The sequence below is a fragment of the Sabethes cyaneus genome, chromosome 2, assembly GCF_943734655.1.
Source record: "Sabethes cyaneus chromosome 2, idSabCyanKW18_F2, whole genome shotgun sequence".
Taxonomy (NCBI): Eukaryota; Metazoa; Arthropoda; class Insecta; order Diptera; family Culicidae; genus Sabethes; species Sabethes cyaneus.
In genome coordinates this window covers 245,059,832-245,079,816 of record NC_071354.1, presented here as the reverse complement: position 1 = coordinate 245,079,816, position 19,985 = coordinate 245,059,832, and the positions used below count along the sequence as shown (strand labels likewise).

The 19,985-nt window shown below is 42.8% G+C and overlaps 2 protein-coding genes across 2 annotated transcripts; one reads left to right on the top strand and one right to left on the bottom strand.

Annotated features, from left to right (window-relative positions):
* The first annotated feature begins 2,090 nt into the window (after positions 1 to 2,090).
* On the top strand, positions 2,091 to 3,367 carry LOC128737219 (queuosine salvage protein). Its single transcript, XM_053831809.1, has 2 exons — positions 2,091 to 2,350; positions 2,420 to 3,367. The coding sequence occupies exons 1-2, from the start codon at positions 2,252 to 2,254 to the stop codon at positions 3,332 to 3,334; spliced, it is 1,014 nt and encodes a 337-aa protein (XP_053687784.1). The 5' UTR covers positions 2,091 to 2,251; the 3' UTR covers positions 3,335 to 3,367.
* Positions 3,368 to 3,471: 104 nt separating this feature from the next.
* On the bottom strand, positions 3,472 to 19,481 carry LOC128738546 (V-type proton ATPase subunit C). Its single transcript, XM_053833760.1, has 9 exons — positions 19,275 to 19,481; positions 18,474 to 18,669; positions 18,255 to 18,408; positions 15,687 to 15,873; positions 15,531 to 15,629; positions 15,213 to 15,468; positions 15,047 to 15,144; positions 14,855 to 14,990; positions 3,472 to 4,485 (listed from the first exon to the last, which is right to left on the bottom strand). Exons 2-9 carry the CDS (start codon positions 18,603 to 18,605, stop codon positions 4,390 to 4,392), a joined length of 1,158 nt encoding a protein of 385 aa, XP_053689735.1. The 5' UTR covers positions 18,606 to 18,669; positions 19,275 to 19,481; the 3' UTR covers positions 3,472 to 4,389.
* Positions 19,482 to 19,985: the final 504 nt, after the last annotated feature.

Sequence of the window (19,985 nt, the reverse complement as noted above, 5' to 3'; positions counted from 1 at the left end):
ATATTCTCAACTATGTAACAAGCGGTAAGCTGTGAAAGTAAACTAGTAAAATCTTCTCGGAGCAAAAGACAGTGAATCGACGCCGCTAACTTACGTATCTTTTGCTTTCATATCAAAAGAGAAGGACATTTGAATGGCACGTCATATTTGCAATAAATGTGCTTTGACTTTAATGTTATTTGTAACCAATGGCCTTTTTAAAGGCCACAAGCGAGTTATAGTAAGATTGTTGAAACATGTCAAACTACGCATAATCATATTTAATACAGTAATCTGTGGGCTGGTCATTCATTACCATTTCAACCTTTATGATGCACACAAGTGATTTTTAAAAGAAATCTCTATGTCTCATTGGTTGCAGGCCTTGTACTTATGAACCCCCGTCCACGTATTTCCAAAGCGACCATTGCATTCAATGAAGAATTGAATTTGAATATTTCGCTCTTCTCTTTTAAAAATTCAATTAAACAATGGCACTAACAAATTCTCATAAGCATACATATTCCAAAAATGCAGTTTACATTAGTCCTTGATCTAATGATCTGATATAGTCCTACGTCACCCTTTCGTACAACCCTTAGGGATGTATACCTTGTAGTTTTTTTTTCAAGTTTTTGTCAGCACCCCCCCCCCCCCTTCCTTGGAAATTGGCTTGAAAAATCGGGGGACAAAAAATAATTTGTTGGACGAGTTAAATTTTTTTATAAAATCAATTGTCTGTAAAACTCGAAAAATGAGTGTACGAGTTGAGTTAACGCTTCTAGCATGAAATAAAAATGGAAATTGTGGAATTCCCGAAAATCGGCCAAAAAAAATTTCTTGCGTTTTTGTCGTTTTTTCGTAGATTTTTGCATGGAAAATAACGTATATATTAAAAGCAAGAATAGATATGGTTTTTACGTTAAAACTTGAGCTAAAATCCATTTTTGTTTTGCTCGATTAAAAAATTCTCTGTTTTTTACCCCCCCCCCCCCCTTTCAGTGGCCCAACGCCGGAGGGACCAAAAACTTTTTAAAATATTTGTAATGGCCTTATTTGACAAATAAAATAGCCCTATAATGAATGCACATTGAATATAAGATTATAAGATAAGATATATACAACGACCACACGTTGTACGCTCTTTGGTTGATAACGTGCTTTTTACACAATCCCTTGCATTAGAGAACTGCGAATGTACAGATTACGTTCACTTTGCTTCTATTTGACAGCACGTTGATAACCCTCTCCGGCCCATAAGAATTTTTAAAGTTATCACCCATTCCCCGGGATCCCCCGGATTTTTGGAGAAAATTTTAGTGTTGAAAAAATTAAATTAAAATAAACTGTTATGTTATTAAGTCTTATTTTCTACTCTTCAGTCATATTCATAATAAACAAAGTTGATCACTGTATTTGTAAGAAATGCGCATGTCCTCTGCAAATAAAGGAATAATGCTTGGCTTGTTGTTGCAAATTGCAATCTGAAAAAGGTCACAAGTAGTGATCGAAATAAGTGAATCTGTGAAGATCGCTCTAGTGTGTTAGATTAGAATTAAATGGAATTCTCTCCTAGCTTGTTCGTTGATAAAATAAGTAGTCAGTCCCAATCCTTGGACTAATAAAATATATATAAAACTTGCGAAAACAGCGAAGGGCAACTAAACAAGTTAATTTTTACAATAATTTTTAAACTAAAACAAGAGCTTAACAATAATTTTATTCTTTTTTTTTAAATACCTGCATTTTTTTCTGAACAATCACACACTAATAACAATTTAAAAATTTGGGATCTGAAGAAACAGTGAAACATTTTTTGATATTAATTCCGAGTTTCACGAGAATGGTGTAAAACTAAAGAATGAATTATTTCTTTAAGAAATTTCAACGTTCTTAGAGAAAAAGTTTAGTTTGAAGTTTAAGTTGAAATTAGTCCAAACTGTTTTTGTGGGATAACTTTCATATCAATACATGTTTATGCTACTGCTTCTATGACGATCTTGAGTAGCGTATCGCCAGTGCTACCATGGGAGAGAGAGGGTTAATAATTATCACAACACAGATTGATAAGTGCGTGTATTCGCTGAATCGCTACAACAACCAAACTGCTATCAATGTCAGAAATATCGACTAGCGTTTTTTATTCATTTTATTCGACAGCGCGCGCCTTTGAGGCAAGATTTCACAATATTATATATTTGGAGTCCGGCGTGTTCGGTCCATCGTAACGGCTTACCGGCGGCTGTTGTTTAGTTCAGTTCAACCCAAAAAAATGACTGCTCTTTCGCCTGCTGAATCCGGTGCGTTTATCGTGAAGAATGCCAAGTTTCTCAAGGTTAACGAAGACGGTATTAAAAATTTAACCAAAGAGGTACGTACCTATATTTTACGCTACAAATCCGGTCAGGATGGTTGAATAATTTGACCAACTTTTCCATAGGTAATTAATGGCATCCAGAGGAAAGATATTGACGTGGAGAATTTTTCCCAGCATCAGTATCACCCCAAAGCAAGCGATCCGCATGCACCGAACTGGATTTTTCTGCTTGATACCCTGAATTTCTGTTTCTGGACACCGGGAAATGCCACCAAGTGGAAGGTTAAGGGAGAAACCGGTTACTTTTCCCTGTGTGCTGCCATTAATCGTGCCCTCGAAGAGGGCATCGATATAACTAACCCAGCCTACTATTCGAAAATTACACTGGAGGAATTGGAGAACATTCTACGTTCAGACGATGGTGTCACGAAGGCTCCACTCCTGGAGGAACGAGTGCAGTGTCTTCACGAAGTGGGTAAAACCCTGCTCGAAAAGTATGACGGAAAGTTCGAAAATTGTGTCAAAGCTTGTGCCGGTTCAGCCGTTGCTCTGCTAGAGTTGGTGACACGTGAATTTCCGTGCTACCGAGATGAGGCCACGTACGGTGATAAGCGCGTGGCAATCTATAAGCGAGCTCAGATTCTGATCGGAGATTTGTGGGCTTGCTACCGGGGTGAAGGCCTTGGCCTTTTCAACGACATTGAAAAGATTACGATGTTCGCCGATTACCGCATTCCACAGGTGTTGGTTCACTTCAAAACGTTGGAATATTCGGCCGAACTGATGGAGACTCTGAAAGCCGGCACCCTGCTAGAAAATGGTTCCGCGGAGGAGGTTGAAATTAGAGGAGCCTCAATTTATATAGTCGAACGTCTGAAGCAGTTGGTTCTGGAAGAGCTGAAAGCCAATCATCCGGACCTGTCGTCGAAGAATGTGAATGCTGTGCTATTGGACCATTTTCTTTGGGATTATCGGCGTAAGAATGCTGCCGAGTTGGAATATATTCCATTCCACAAAACCATAAGCGTGTACTACTGATAAGATCTAAGCCATGATTTGGAAACAAAAATAAAGCATTTTAATATTGATAAAAATAGACTGAATATTTTTTCCGAAATTCAATGCTTTTTTTAAAGGATGTCATCAACAGTTATCCTTCCTCATGCTGGAATGGTCGTAATTTTATTTACACAAATTCAATGGTTGTTCGGTTTAGCCTGTAACGCTTTCAACGTTTAGTGAAATATAGTTATAGTTCTCTTTTAATATACACACATACTTCGTAATATATTTTCTGACTGTTTAACGACGCGCTGCTGTTCAGCTGTTATCGATTTACGTGTTTTTTTTGTCTACCTTAATTTCTGCTTGCAATGCAATGGGTGTGCTTGTTAGTCGTCAAAACCCAAACAAACCTATTGAGATAAATCGTAATCCTAAACACGTTTATGAGGTGAGGACGACCCCGTTGTTCTAAGACATCTAGCGATTTATGCGAGCGAAAACGACGATCCTTTTGCCAACCAACCAACGAGAAACAACAAAATCCATGTTTTTTGATGCACAAGGTATTGTCTTTTGTTTTCAAATGACCCACGAATATGACCCATAAATTAGTTCGTTTGTTTATAAGAAAAGACAAACGTGCCGAAACAAACCAAAAAATTAGACGAACATTGATTGTTGGGCGGTTCCTAAAAACTTTTCTTTCGGTTCGTATTTCTACACATCAAAATAATAATAGGCTTTCATCTTAAAAAATATGGATGCCTTACTGACGCTATACTACTTAAATTACACAATCAATAGCAGATAAAATAATCAACAGTTAAACATAATGACGGAAAGTAGTCAACAGTTTGAGGGCTGGGGGAGGGTAGAAAATTTGGGATTTTGATTTTAGCGTAATATTATCCACCAGGGTTTTTTGTTTCTAATAATACCAGCGGGTTGTTGCGTATACGCACCACTGAGCTCTCTCCGACCAAGCGCAGAACCAAGAACAGAAATAATTGGGTTTGTTGTTTGTTGTTTGTGTTTGTGTTATCCGGGATGATACTCTCACGTAACATAGCGAGCAGTACTGTTGCAGCTTAAATTTTATTCTCGACCATGTCAATGTGCAGTTTGTAGTAAACGTACGGATAGTACTCCGATTGTCCAAAGCCAAGCCCGGGAATGTCGACGTTCTGCAAGTAGTACCGGAATGTTGTATAACGAAGGTTTAAACTTTAATTTAAATGATCTTTTTTGTGAAATTGTGGTTTTGAGACATTCAAGCAAACGACTGTTGCTTTGAATGATTCATTTTTCCGTGAACGAATGTAAGTTCCTAGAAATAAGCTTGAACAAAAAAGTCTACACATCAGTAACTGAGATACAAATCCGCTGTTAAAAGGTTAAATTTCAGATTTATGGACAATTAGGTATGTATCTTTTCTACCAAACTGTTTAGTATATATTTCAGTCCGAAACTATTCTAAGATTTTCTAACGTCTCTAAGTGATTGGTAAATTTGTGACCCGTTTCTTCAATTACGTCGTCATCACTATCCGCGCAAAGGTAGACTCAAGGACTAGAAGGAATGGGGAGCCTCACAACGTCTGAACTGATTTGTTGTAAATCCACTTATGCATCGCCAATTGAAACAACCCTTTTGTGTACAGAAAAAAATTGACAGCGTTCGTTATCGGTTGATTTGCAGCAACCATGCCGGATACAGTCAAGTATCTACGCTCCATATTTTATTCGTACTGCCAGCCCCATCCCCATACCGGTCAGACAGCTAAACAAGTACCTAGCCAAAATGAACATTTTTATGCGGAAGGGTCAGTCGAGGCCAGCCATGTCTAAGCAACAGGCAATGCCAGAAGAAGAACCTAAAGGTGCTGGTAAAAAACATATTTTTAGCGAAACGCGACGTCGTGGTCATTTTTTTCTCCATGTTGGGTATTTTTATCACTGCGACCATTTTTTTTGTCGGAAGATTTGATCACTGCGACCATTATTTTGATCTATTGTGGTACACTGCAACCATTTGTTTCATCTATTGTGATTTCCCCGTTTAATCATAGCTATGTTGTTAAGGTGACGCACCATTATCAGAAGTGGTCGTCATTGTTTGACTAATAGCATTTGTCCAGCCCGGTGATGCACTTCGGATGAAGTGCACTACTGCGCTGGGAGTTGTTCTCCGAATATCAGAGGGTTCTAATAGTCCTCTTTCGAAGAACCTTAATCTTTTATTAAGAATTGCCGGACATCGGCATAACAGGTGTTCCGAGTCTTCTTTTTCTATGCCACAGAAGCGACATATATCATCTTGAAGTTTTCCCATTAGCTTCAGATGATATCGGCTCGGACAATGTCCTGTTATAAGACCAGTATAAATGCTTAGATCTTACTTTGAAGGCTACAGGATTTTGCGAGTCATTAAAATGTTTGGAGAAATAAACCGTTTCGACTGCCTAGCATTGAAAGTGTTATTCCAATTTGATTCCACTTTCGAACATGCTATGCTTTTAGTTCCATCTTTAAAGCAGGAGCAGATTTTTGGAATGATTGAATACATTCCCAGACAAGTTTTGATGTGCATGTCGCCGAATTTAGAACGTTTAGAGCTGCTTGGCTGTCGGACATGATGCATATATTTGAATGTCTATATTTCCTGCGCAAGCACACAGTCGTTCATTCTAAAATTGCTTGTATTTCAGCTTGGAATAGAGTTGACCATCTGCCCATAAAAATTGACATCTCTATTCCTGGGCCAGTAACTCTACTCCAGTAGCTTCCACATGATTGTCCATTTTTGAACCGTCTGTATAGAAGACGGGGCCATTATTTTCCCAAGAATCACGTCTAGGGGCTGGCAAAGGGTGAACATGTGCATTCCATAACCTCTGTTCATTAACTCCTATTCCTACCTCCACGAGGTGCCGGCTAGGGTACGCAACTTCGGTTGTCGTATGCTAACAGGAAAGGGGGCACAGTGGCTCCCGCCCACATTAACACTGCAGCCCCATCAGCGGGATAAGGACCTTAGGTTAACAGCCTACTGTACCGGAACATAAAAAAGTTACCGAAAATGAAAGAAGAAATCTCTCACGAATGGGAACATGGAATATACTGACCCTTGCCCAGCAGGGCATGCTGGCTCAACTTGCAAGGGAAGCAAGCCGCCTGAAGCTTGAAATCCTGGGGCTGAGCGAGGTCCGCTGGCCGGATACTGGCGAACACAGGACATCATCCAGGCAAGTCTTGCTCTACTCTGGCATACGAGGTGAAAATGCTTCTCGAGAAAGAGGAGTTGGATTCCTACTGAGCCCAGGGGCACATGCGGCCCTGATGAAGTGGGAACCGATAAATGAGCGAATAATCGTTGCCAGATTCAGAACACGGGTTAGGAACCTTACGGCAATCCAGTGCTATGCGCCAACAGATGCTGCCGACCTGCAGGAAAAAGAGAGCTTTTACAGCCAGCTGAACAGCGTGGTTGAGAAAATCCCGAAGGGGGACATCCAAATTCACATGGGCGACTTCAACGCGAAGATTGGCTCAAACAACGCGGACCTTGAACGCGTCATGGGACGCCATGACCTAGGAGAGATGAACGAAAATTGGGAGCTGTTTACAGAATTCTGTGGTAATAACATGGTCATTGGTGGATCGCTCTTCCCCCATAGACCAGTACATAAAGTCACGTGGGTTTCCCGCGACGGCCGAACAGAAAACCAAATCGACCAACTCTGCATCAGCCAGAAATGGAGAAGGAGCCTTCTTGATGTACGCAACAAATGCAGCGCTGATATTGCATCCGACCATCATCTTGTTATCGCTGAGATACGTCTGCGCGTCGCACATGTCCAACAACGGGAGGAGAAAGTTGGGTGTCGCTACGACGTCCGCCGATTGGAGAATCCTAAGGGCCTTTGTTGTACGATATTTCTCGCCGCCTCAGTGGTGCCCGGATGAATACAAAGATGCCGCTAAAGGACATAGCTGGTCAGCTATTGACTGACCGTACAGAACAGCTTAAGCGATGGACTGAACATTTTGAACAACTCTTCCGAGTTTCAATTATCAGAGACCATCAAAACCAGCAGTGTATGACGCCTACAGTTCGTCGGATTAATCGCGTCAACTCGGAGGCACCATCGCTGGATGAAATTGTAACAGCCATCAAGAGTATGAAAACCAATAGAGCGCCAGGGATAGACTGTATTTCAGCCGAAATGCTCAAAGCTGACCCATCTTTGTCAGCCCAGATGATGCATCAGGTTTTCAGCAATATTTGGGAAACCGCAACTTTTCCGGTGGACTGGATGCAGGGCATATTGGTCAAAGTCCCTAAAAAAGGAGACCTAACTGAATGCGGTAACTGGCGTGGCATCACGTTGCTCTGTATTACTCTCAAAGTACTCTGTAAGGTAATCCTCAACCGGATCCAGAAGAAGATCGACGCGACTCTCCGGCGGCAGCAAGCTGGATTCCGTGCTGGCCGATCATGTGTAGACCATATCACAACGCTCCGCATTATATTGGACGAATTCCTGGACTCTCTTCTGCTGGTGTTCGTTGACTTCGAAAAGGCGTTCGACCGACTCAACCACGAAAACTTCTGGGGCGCACTTAGGCGTAGAGGAGTTCCAGATAAGCTAGTCCATCTCATCGAGGCTCAGTACGAGGCGTTCTCGTGCAAGATTTTGCACGACGGCGTCTTGTCCGACCCCATAAGGGTTACTGCTGGCGCGAGACAGGGCTGCATTTCATCACCGCTTCTGTTTCTCATCGTTATGGATGAAATATTAGGTAGACGCCTTTCAATATCTTGGTAGCCAAACAACGCCCGATGGTGGTACCAAGACTGATATAGCCACACGGATCAGGAAGGCCAAGGGTGCCTTTGCGGGTCTGCGAAACATTTGGCGCTCAAACCAGATCACTCTACGTACGAAAACCTGAATCTTTAATTCAAACGTTAAATCTGTACTGCTGTAGTATGCCTGCGAAACGAGGTGTGTCTCAGCGGAGACAGCACAAAAACTGCAGATATTCATTAACCGGTGCCTGCGATACATCATTCTTGCCTGGTGGCCTAATAACTGGATATACAATGAGGAACTCCATCGTCCGTGTCATCAACGGCCGATAGCCACAGAAATTCGTGAACGTAGGTGGAAGTGGATCGGACACACCTTGAGGAAAGGAGCGAACGAGGTTTGCAGAGAAGCACTCGATTGGAATCCACAAGGACAGCGTAGAAGAGGCAGACCCATAGGCTCATGGCGACGCAGCCTAGCCAACGACATCCGAGCTGTACACGAGAACCTGTCCTGGCGACAGGTAAAAGCCATGGCGGGTAACCGTCAGCGGTGGAGATCTCTGATTTCATCCCTTTGTTCTGCCGGACCGGCGGACATGGACACATAAGTAACACTACGCACGAATACTGTAGTTAAGGGCTCGTTAATCCTCGAAAATTGTTGAAACAGAATACGCTCGGTCATCGGAGACGGGGGAGTAGTTCCGCGGAGTATGCGAAATGACTAGTTTAATGGGGAATTTCGGCAAGCCGACAAGAGAAAAAGAGCGTAGGAAAATTTTGTAAACTTTGGCACTATAGGGAATGCTTAGAAAAATACCGAGGAGCACGAAACCAGTTGACCACGATACTGAGAAGGAAAGAAACGCCAGAATGAGAACCGAGATCGTGGGGAATTAAGGCTGTTTCAAGCTAATGGCACGCGCAAGTTTAATTAGAAGGCAAATCAATCTCTTAAAGACTATTAGTAAGTCTGCTCATAGTCCTTAAGAGATTGATTTGCCTTCTAATTGAACTTGCGCGTGCCATTAGCTTAAAATAGCCTTAAAGACCAACAATTCAATAACGTATGCATGGACTGATTTTAGCGATTTTTCCTGCGATTGCCCTGCCACTTGGTGATGAATCCACTTATGCATCACCGATTATAATAACCGTGTTGTGTACAAAAGCAATTGACAGCATTATCTGTTGATTTGCAGCTATAATGGCGGAAACAGTAACTACGCTCCATGGTTTGTTCGTACTGCAAGCTCTACCCCGGAGTAAATTGCTCCGCGCCTCGGGCCGGGAGGTGGATTTTTAAGCGGGAGGGTCAATTGAGTCAGGCCGTGTCCGAGCAGCAGGCAATCACCCAGAAGAAGCGACTGAGAGTGCTGGTGAAAAACATCTTTCCGGTGAAGAAACCTGAACACTGGAAGGCAACAACTGGCAGGAGACCGGGCACTTTACCTCCCCCACCAAGGGGGTCAAATATATTGTCCTCGCCAAGTTCCCAAAGAAGATCCTTCTGATACTGGCGATCAGAAAGAAGCGAGCGTCGAGGTCGCTGTTCTTTCCTTCGGGGCTTACCGTCGCCAATATGGAGATGTACAGCACAAGTGTCTGCCAGAAGTTACCGCCGTCATCAAGAAGTATAACACGAAAGATGCGGTATTTTCGCCGAATTTAGCCTCGGCCCATTATGCTTAGAGATCACTGGAGGAGATGTCCCCCAGCTGCGACCGATAGAAAATTTTTGGGTGAACCTCATACGGAGGATCTATTGCAAAAAATTCATGGTCAAAACGGAGAAGAGCAGCTGATCGTCAAAGTCAAGAAAGAGCTGAAGAATATGCCGATATTCGTCTTTTCATAGGCGTTGGCAAAGGTTTCGAGCAACTACCGTAACAAGAGAGCTCTATGCACATACACCGGCCTAGTAACAGGACACTGTCCGAGTGGACATCATTTGAAGCAAATGGGTCGGGTCGCTAAATTTCTTGACAAGAGATGCTTATATCCTGATTAAATTTGGTCCGCTGATCCCGGGAGGTTACTGGTTTCAGAAAACCATATTATTCCTGACTGGAACGTGCCGAAGCAAATGGCTAGTTGTCTATATAATGGTAATTGGCTTGCATGGCACGTATAGTAAACAGCAGTGGTTGGAGAATTCGCGAAAAAGTGATCATTTGAATCGATTAACATCCCTCATGAACATACACTATTCGCCTGCCTCGCCGATAATGCACGCATCAGCTTTGAATTTTATCACGAACAGAACCTCAATGTGAACATCAGAATTCGTTCAAAAATTGAATATTGAACATTGAGTGTGTTCGATTTTTCGGATATAGAATGCCCGGGGACGTCGGAAATTATTCAAAATAATATTGCCACGAAAAAGGAATAGTTGAAAGTAGTGTTAGTGCCTTTACAAGCAGCAGAAAGCGTCAATTTGCACTTTTGCTTTGCTCACGATATTCGTATATTCAGCGATGCTACGAAGCGTGAGTGTATGTTGCTCATTGTTATAGGATAGGCGAATTGAACCACTCGCGTAGCTGTTTTATCATGATAAAAACCGTTTGCCGATGCTCGGCGTATCTATTCATTTTGCAAGTTTTCCAACCTCTGGTAAACAGGGATATACTTATAAAATAAAATAAAATAAAATATAAAATTCAAATTAATGGACAAAGTAGACAAATTCCCCAACAACAAAAAATTATCGTAAAGCCGGCATAGCGTTGAAGCATTTTTATAGAATGCTTAACAAACGTAGGATTTAAGGGAAAATTTGATTTATTGAATTCGATAGAAAGACTAGCAGAGTCACCTGTATGGACCGAATATTGGCAGAGCTTTACAAACACGCAGAGTAACAGGTTATTTTCAGGATCTGAAAGCAAAAGACGCTACCGGAGAAGAGAATAAAACGGAATTGTTTGTTTCATGTACAAAAGGTTAATCGGCTTAACTGATGCAATTATCGTGGCATGTGACCAGTAAACGTAAACGTCGTAAACATGTAAACATTCTTGTAACACCGGCTGTAACCGATAGGCCAAGGATTCGTATCGAATTACCGAGTGGGCTTCATTGGAGCTCGCGCCACTTCAGATCAAACTTACCACAGATCTTCGTATTTGGCGACTACAAAGCGGCATACGATACAGTCGATCGAGCTCTGTTACGAGATATGTAATGCACGAATACGGTGTCCGAATAAACTCACGCTGCTAATCGATAAATTCGATTTTATCGAGTTTGCGTCTCGGGAACACTTTCGAGTCCCTGCGAAACGCGACGAGGATTAAGGTATCATAACAGCCTAAAATTTGTTGACCTCGCCGCCTCCAAGAACATGACCTTTTTCCATAACCGTACGTCAAAAACTATCCGTTGTGAACACTCGAAGCCGCGCTCCCGGAAAAGGATGAACTGGATGGAGCCCCTCTTGGGGACTGATGCCGAGAAAACAGCCATTAACAGCGTAGCGGAGCACGTCTTAGGCTGTGTGGCACCGAATCGACGTAACGAATGGTTTGACGAGAAACGCTAGCAAATATCAAATGAGAGGGGCTCTGTAGCCGCAAGGTTACCGAGTCTGCTTTGACAAGCGAATGGTCATGGGTTCGAATCTTAGTAGAATCAGGCCATTCGATGTCAAAGTGACTTTAGCATGGGTTTATTCTCAGGCCCCTCATCGCCCTTCCTTCATGCTGAGTTCTATATTATCCCGATATGGCCTATTGACAGTGCAAAAATGAGACCCTTATAGTAAAAATGCACTGGTTTGCTACGCCAGGGATGACTATAATTGGGGACTGTGCGCTGTCATGTGGAACGAGGTGGGTAAAGTAGAGTAGAGTATTGATAGAAGGGTACCCAATTACACACAAGCACGCATAAAAAAAAATTCAATAAGCATATCGCTCACTCAATAGCGACTATAGCCAAAATAAATGCAGTGCGGGTTATACAACAAACACCCGGGCGATATCACAATAGATCTAACCATAATGGTCGCAGTGATGAGTCCATACAGGAAAAAAAAAATATCAAATGAGAAGAACAAATGCTACGCAGAGCCACCCGCCAGAATGTGGATGAGCGATACCAACAGAAGTGGAGACAATAAACCCGACTCTCCCGACTCCAGGACAAAAAGTGCCACCAGGAGAAGAAGTGCGAAGAACTTGAGCAGCTGTACCGCTATCACGACAAACGGAAGTTCTATCAGAGACTCAACATAAACTGGATTGTGAGAACTACCGAGCGATCACTATCCTGAATGCCGCCTACAAAGTGCTTTCCGAAGTCATTTTCAACGACTATCGCTAATAGCCAATAGATTCGTGGGATGTTTATAGGGCCGGCTCCATGGAGGGTCGGTCTTCAACGGACCAAATCTTCACCTTGCGACAGATCCTCCAGAAGTAAGCGAATTCTAATACTAAATCCTGGACGAAAGCGGCTTTCGGGTCGAGCTTACTAGACTTATCATGGCTACGATGGATGGGATCCAGTGCTGTGTCAGAATCTCGGGTGGGTCTTTGGTCAACATCAGATAGTCAGATGGTGAGCTGGAGATATGTAGTTTTTTGTACGAGACAACATCATACTGCTAACAATTATTTCGAACAATTTTGACGTGGCAGACAAATTAGTAATTCTGCGATAGTTTCTAACATTCCGGCGGTTGCCACCACCGTAATGGACTGGAAAGCGATCAACGAGAGGATGTGCGTATTGAGGATAAAAGGCCGTTACTTCAACTATACCATCATAAACGTGCATTGTCCACACGAAGGTAGACCCGACGACGAGAAGGAAGCGTTCTATGCGCAGCTGGAGGCAACGTACGACAGCCTGAATGACCGACTCTCAGCTGAACTCTATAAAAATGGCCAAGAACCGCTAGCAACGGCACTTAACTGGCTGATTTCAAAGATTTGAGAAGAAGAGAAACTACCGGAGGAGTGGATGGAAGGCGTAGTCTGTCCCATCTACAAAAAGGGCGACCGGGTAGACTGCTGTAACTACCGCGGTATTACGCTGGCCAACGCCGCCTACAAGGTGCTCTCCCAGATTTTGTTGCGTCGTCTATCCCCAATAGCAAAAGATTTCGTAGGGCAGTATCAGGCGGATCAAATTTTTACTCTCCAACAAATCCTTCAGAAATGTCGAGAGTACAATGTGCCCACGCATCATATTTTCGTGGATTTTAGAGCAGCATACGATACCGTTGAACGCGAACAGCTATGGCAGATAATGCACGAGTACGGTTTTCCAGACAAACTGACGCAGCTGATCAAAGCTACTCTGGAACGAGTGATGTGCTACGTGCGCGTTTCGGGGACACCCTCAAGTCCTTTTGAATCGCGCAAAGGGTTACGGCAAGGGGATGGACTGTCCTGTATGTTATTCAATATCGCTACTGAAGGTGTGATCCGGCGAGCGGGCATCGAAACGAGAGGACCGATCTTCAGCAAGAGTGGCCAAATCCTAGCCTTTGCAGACGACCTCGACATCATTACTAGAAACCGTGGGACGGCGGAGGCAATCTATGCCAGACTAAAAACGGAGGCTAGGAGGATAGGGCTACAAATTAATGCGTCGAAAACCAAATATATGGTGGAAAGAGGCTCCCGAGAAAGTAACGTTTACCTCCCACGGACAGTGACTATTGACGGCTATGAACTGGAAGTGGTTGATGAGTTCGTACATTTGGGATCTCTGGTCACCGCCGACAATAATACGAGTAAGGAGATCCAACGACGCATTCAAGCTGGAAATCGAGCCTATTTTTCCCTCCGCAAGACGTTTCGATCTAGGAGCATACGCCGCCGCACAAAGCTGACGATGTACAAAACGCTAATAAGACCGGTAGTCCTCTACGGAATTGAGACAGTAACTTTGCTTACGGAAGACATAAGTGCACCTCCGTTTTTGAACGAAAGGTTTTGCGGACTATTTTTGGCGGAGTGCAAACGGAAAGCGGAGAGTGGCGGAGACGTATGAATTACGAGCTACAGGCACTGCTTGGAGAGATTCCCATCGTACACCTGGCGAAAGTTGGGAGACTACGGTGGGCCGGCCACGTCGCAAGGATGCCGGACGACTGTGTAGTGAAATCCGTTCTCTTCAAGAACCCCACCGGCACCAGAAATAGAGGGGCTCAACGAGCACGATGACTCGACCAGGTTGAAGCTGACTTGCGTGTGTCGAGACGCGCAACGTATTGGCGACCAGTAGCCCAGGACCGAGTACAATGGAGAGGAATTCTTGATACGGCAAGAGCCACCCCGGCTCTCGACTGAATTAGTCAAGTCAAGTCAGGATGTAGAATCGAGACAAATACCATTATTCAATCGAAGGTTCTGAATTCTAAATACTGGTTTTTAGACTCACATAAAGAAAATCGAGGATGTTCCATGGATGCTCCTTTGGTTTGTTTATAAAAGTTACCTCGAAATCAACAATATTTTAGACATTTACAGTCGAGCTATAGTTTTTAACGATTAACGATTGCCAATCGGTGACAACTATGTTTTTGTTGGGAAGATTCTAATCAAGAGTTGTCAAATCAAGAGCTCAAAGTCATTCAACTCAAGCTGAAGTGGGCACCAAAACTTATTCAAACAGAGTCCTAAATTAAAATTATGCAATCACGAAACCCATTTTTTGCGAACCCTTATAAGGGTAACGCCAGTTCTGTCTCAAATTCGTCGGAAGAAGACAATACTTACGTCAGCGTTTGCTCCCGAAGAGGCCGCCGATCCGTCCAGATGGCCGTATAGTTGGTTTAGCACGTCTCGTAAACGTTTGGTGTTCTTCTTGTTAGGATGGATCAGTATGGCCTGAAAATTGACTGGCAGTCCGTATCTGAAATGTGAGTAGTATCAAAATTAAACCTTAAGCAGTGTGTAGCAATGACTGACCTTAGAACGGACTCTACGAACACACGCAGCGCTTTCACGTGTATCCAAGCGCAGAAGCACTCGCTAAAGTTAACCTTCAGCCATCTGACCAGTGGACCCTGTTAAGCGGAATCCGCTGTTAACTATCAATTGCCACAGCTGAAAATGATCTAAAGGTAAAACTTACAAACTGTTTCTTCTTGTCCGTCACGAGCTTGGTGATTTCATTTTTGCCGGCGGCCAACTCCTCCTCGTTATAGGTAAAATCACGAACAACAAACTTACGCTCACGGGCGTGCAGCTTAAACTCATCGACCACCTTCTTGAACAGCGTAACCGTACACAGCGCGTAGTCATTGTCGGAGACAATCGTCTGCGACGAACGGGGCACGATCATGTCCGTTATTTTCTCGTAGTTGGCATTCCAATCGTTGATCATGAGCCTAAATTGAGTTGAATTTCATTTCATGGTGGTAGAATGGAAGCAAATGGTTGGAACACTTACTTGGGCACAATAACCAGTAAAGTAGTCAAGTATTCGGAGTCCAGAATAAAATGCTCTCGCTTCACCAGATCGGCCAAATTGCGCGTTAGTAAACTTCCCCTAAAGAAAAGAAAACATTACTCAACTAGACGGTGTTTTCAAGTAGGTTCAACTAACGTTTGCTTCTTTTCCAAATTCTGCAGATTGCCCTTCAGATTGTTGTACGCGGCGGACTTCGTCTTCAGATCCGCATCAATCTGTCCCACCTGCTTCGAGATAATGTCCGCAATGTTACGCAGCGACTGCTTGGTCGGGTACTTGGCCAGATCCCACTGGAACCGGGTGATGTAGGTGGTCAAGTCGTCTGCAAAACAGTAACGGAAACAGAAAGGCGGGAACAAATAAACGATAACGTAACGATTGGGAGGACGGTATTCGGCTCGAGAAATCAAACACACATTTCTAAAGCGAGGGAATGTACCGAAAAGTTTCACGGATCACTTGCATTTTGGCCAACTTTCAACTGCCTAAAATGGGTGTGAAAACGAAAGTCTGTAATCTGTAAAATTAAGATGTAAAACGAAACAAAAAACCAAGTCAAACCAATAGTTAACAAGACTTGAAAAAAGGCGGTGTTTGCGTGCAGCTCAAAGAACAAACCGGAAGAAGTGTACGAAACGGCGGTGCAGGGAGGCTTAAAGTATCCTAGAAAAAAGTATGTACAAAACTTGAATCATCGGTGAATTGTATAGGTAAAGTTGTGTTCTGACAATTCAGGAATGTAATAGAGTAGAGAATTGAGACGGAAAGATAGTGTTGCTTAACAGAGAAAACAGGTAATAGCGAAACCAGGTGCCTGACCTGGATTGATGACACCGCACGGTGAGGTAACTGTCCCATTTTTGGCGTTTCTTGCCACAGAACTAGCAGTGGTGTTGTTAGCAGCAGTCAGCATCAAAGCATCGTCAACACCGTAAATCTCACGCTCGGTTGCATCCGGACTGGAGGAGCGTCCGTGACTGCCACAACAACTGCTCACCGGAGAGGATCGGTGAGTGTGATTGGCACCAGCGGTTGTACCACCGTGACAAAGGTGACTAGCCGAACGGCTCCTAGAGAAACACACAACAAAACAGGTTCGAGTTTCGAATGGTTTTTTTTTACAGATTTTAGTCACTTCAAAAGCTTACAGTTATTTTGCAAATATTTTAACTGACACAAAAGACAACCACAGTTCAATGATTTAATATTTATGGATGTAATTTCGGCCAATTTGGATTAAATAAACGTTGTGTGGAATGGAAAAGTGGGGTTTCTGCCGGGGACACAACGGTTCATATGAGACTATCAACCCTAGAAGGTTATTTTTGGTTGAATTATAAATTCCTATTTTTAATGACTAATACAATAATGAATAGATACAAATAAAATAGAGTATAGTGTAATTTAATTTTGAAAAGGCAAACCAAACGTGATATATAATGATTATCAGTAAATATAGAAGCACAGAAACGAACAGTCAACAGCCTATTTCTTAGTTCAATACACAATGGTTCACAGTAGAAAACACAGAACACATTGAAGATAGTAAAAGCAGGGACAAATAACGTGGTAACTGCCTTTGAAATACGGAATTTATTCCGCTGCGAAAGTAAAGTCAAGCAACGTTGAACAGAGTTTACACCGACCGAAGACACGCAGAAATTAACTGACAGAAAAATTCCATTTTGCACGCTTTTTTTCCCTCTTGAATGCGGTACCTTCTTTTCTGTGAGCTTTTACGTCTGTGGAACCACCATTCGAAGTTGCTTTCTTGTTCATTTTGACCATGTTCCGACGAGCCTGGATCCACAACTATCGAATTGCAGTTGCTGCTGTGACTGCGCTTTCTATTGCCATACACAGGCACTGCTGGCTGCTGTTTCCGACTGTCACCGCCCTCGGGCCCACAGATTTCAATCGGAACCGAACAATCGGAAACCAAACAAACGCATGCCGAGGAATCGGAACCAGAAGCTGAAGAGTTGGCAAGCTGACTGCAACAGCTGCTGCAATAGCACTGTGAACAAGTGCAGATGCTACATTCGTCGGAATACGACCGTTGGTGCTGGTGATGCTGATAACAGTGCGAGTCTTCCGCTGGTAGCTGATGTTGATCTGACTTTCCCCTTGAAGAAGCAGACGCACTCGACTGCATTTCTTCCGCCTCATCGAGCTGGCTTACGTTCGATGAATCGAGACCTTCATTTTAAAAATTTTGAACTGGATTTATTGTAATTTGGTGTGCACTAAACATAACCTAGATGACGTGCTACTTGGGTTCGTAAAGGTAGAACAGATAAAAGGGCATGCCTGGCGTAAATGCGGAAATGACGTGATAAGTGTTGAGAATGCCAAACCAAGAACAGGATTAAATAAAATAGAATAAGTAAATCAAATCATGCAACCAGAAAGCATGCTTTTAGTAAATAGCTAAGATTTTTTTTCTCCAAATAATGAACAATTTAAACAGTATTGTTTGCCCGAATTAGTTTTCTAAGTATAAATTCTTTGATGAATCATAAAAACGAAATATAAATCAATCTCTAAACCCAAAATTCAGCAGTAATGAAAGTTTTGTGCGAGCGATACCACTTGTTGTTTGTTGGAATGTTTTAAACTCTAATCGTTGATAATTTTGCCCATCATTTCTGTCACAATAGCAATTGATACTGCGTAAAAGGTTTTAAACAACGCTTTACTTACTATTGTTCGCCTGTAGATTTTCGTACAGCTTGTCGCGCTGATCCTCGAGAACGTCCCCCAGGTAGGTGGCAATCTTGCGCGTTGACTGCTCAACATAGGCGTCCAGCTTTCCCAGATCGTCCGACAAACCGACCAGCTGATCGAGGGTACCGACCTACAAATAATCGAAACATATTAACGCTGATATCTACAAACTATTGGATGGATGCTATTGCTCACCTTCAAATCCGGAATATGGAACTTGTAGTTTTCGCAGAGATTGTTCTGCTTGCTTGTCAGATTATTCATTGTCTCAAACGTTTGCTGACAGGTCTTATCACCCGGTGCCGATATTAGCCAGTACTCCGACATCTTCGGTTCGGTTTGTTTTGTGCAGTCAACGGGATTCAATTAAAATTGAATGGTGGTTTCTAAGCTGCAAAGTTAAAACCATTTTAATTTTACCTATCTGATTAAAGAATCCAGGAATTTGCCAATTCGACAACATTCTCCCTAACTTATGCAACGCAACTGTCAATCTCCATAAGGCGCCTGCAGTTGGAAAGAGATAGACTACCAGGCCTGTACGAGCCAAACTGGTCAGCTGTTTTGTTTGATAAGTCACATGACATGGATTTTTCCTGCTCTAAAATTTACATTCCATTTAGAAAAAATCGATCGATTTCCGTATCAATCTATCAATAGTATTGCTTTCAAACTGACCCATCCCTCCTAGAGGACTGGGTTATTCAAGAAGCGCCAGAAAATTAATTGACACTAACTACTGTGGATAACTTTGCGATTATTGATTTTTCATTCAACCTTCGTGCCACGGAAAAGTGACGTTATTAAAGAGATTGATTTGCCCACTATCAGCACCCTACACTTTTCAATCGTTTACCAAAAACCCTCGCGTTTGCTAAGACAAAACACACTAAACTTCGCCAATAATCCACTCCCAAAAAAAAAAACTACAGGCCGTATGGAAAAGGTTCATCACTATGTATTTTCTTCCATTTCAGAGAAAGCAAAATTGCGCACCTTGGTTCTCGCTGGCAGCGGGAAAAACAAAACGACGAAAGCTTCTTCCGATTCCCGGTAACACGACGGAATATCTCAGTCACTTACGACACTCCCGGAATCTGTACCAAAACGGACAAAGAGGACAAAAATCTTCAACTTCTCCTCAGCGAGCAAGATCTATTCCACCATTGCAAATTCACGTGACAGCCAGTGCGTCTGTGAATCTGATTGGTTTTTGTTTCTTTTTTTTTCGTTTTGCTTGCACTGCTGTCACTCTGCGATGGAGTGCTGTCATTGCTGTCGTTGACGGTGTCATTTTCTGTGAAATTTACTGTGAAGCGGATTTCGATGCAAACGCAAGGTCGCTGACTGACGATGGCATGGTTGAATTGAACGAACATAATTCGTTTCACTTTTTAGGCTTGAATTCATGTTATAAAGTACCAAAAAACCTTTGAGCAAAAGCTATGCACAGTAGGCAAAATATGCTTGTTTTTCTGCTACTGTTTTAAATGGTTTGAAAGCATGGATGGCTATCTTAATTTACTGATGGATAGCGTTTCCAACTATGTAAACCGCCCGTTGGAGGACCAGTAATCATATAGTCGAGGAATCTTCCAGCATTAAACGTTCCCAGGCACACTGAGGCATATGCCCCACCTTTGTCGCAAAATTTAATGTAAAACAAAATAATTTCTGTAACCTAGAAGTCCACAGTTTTTAATTTAA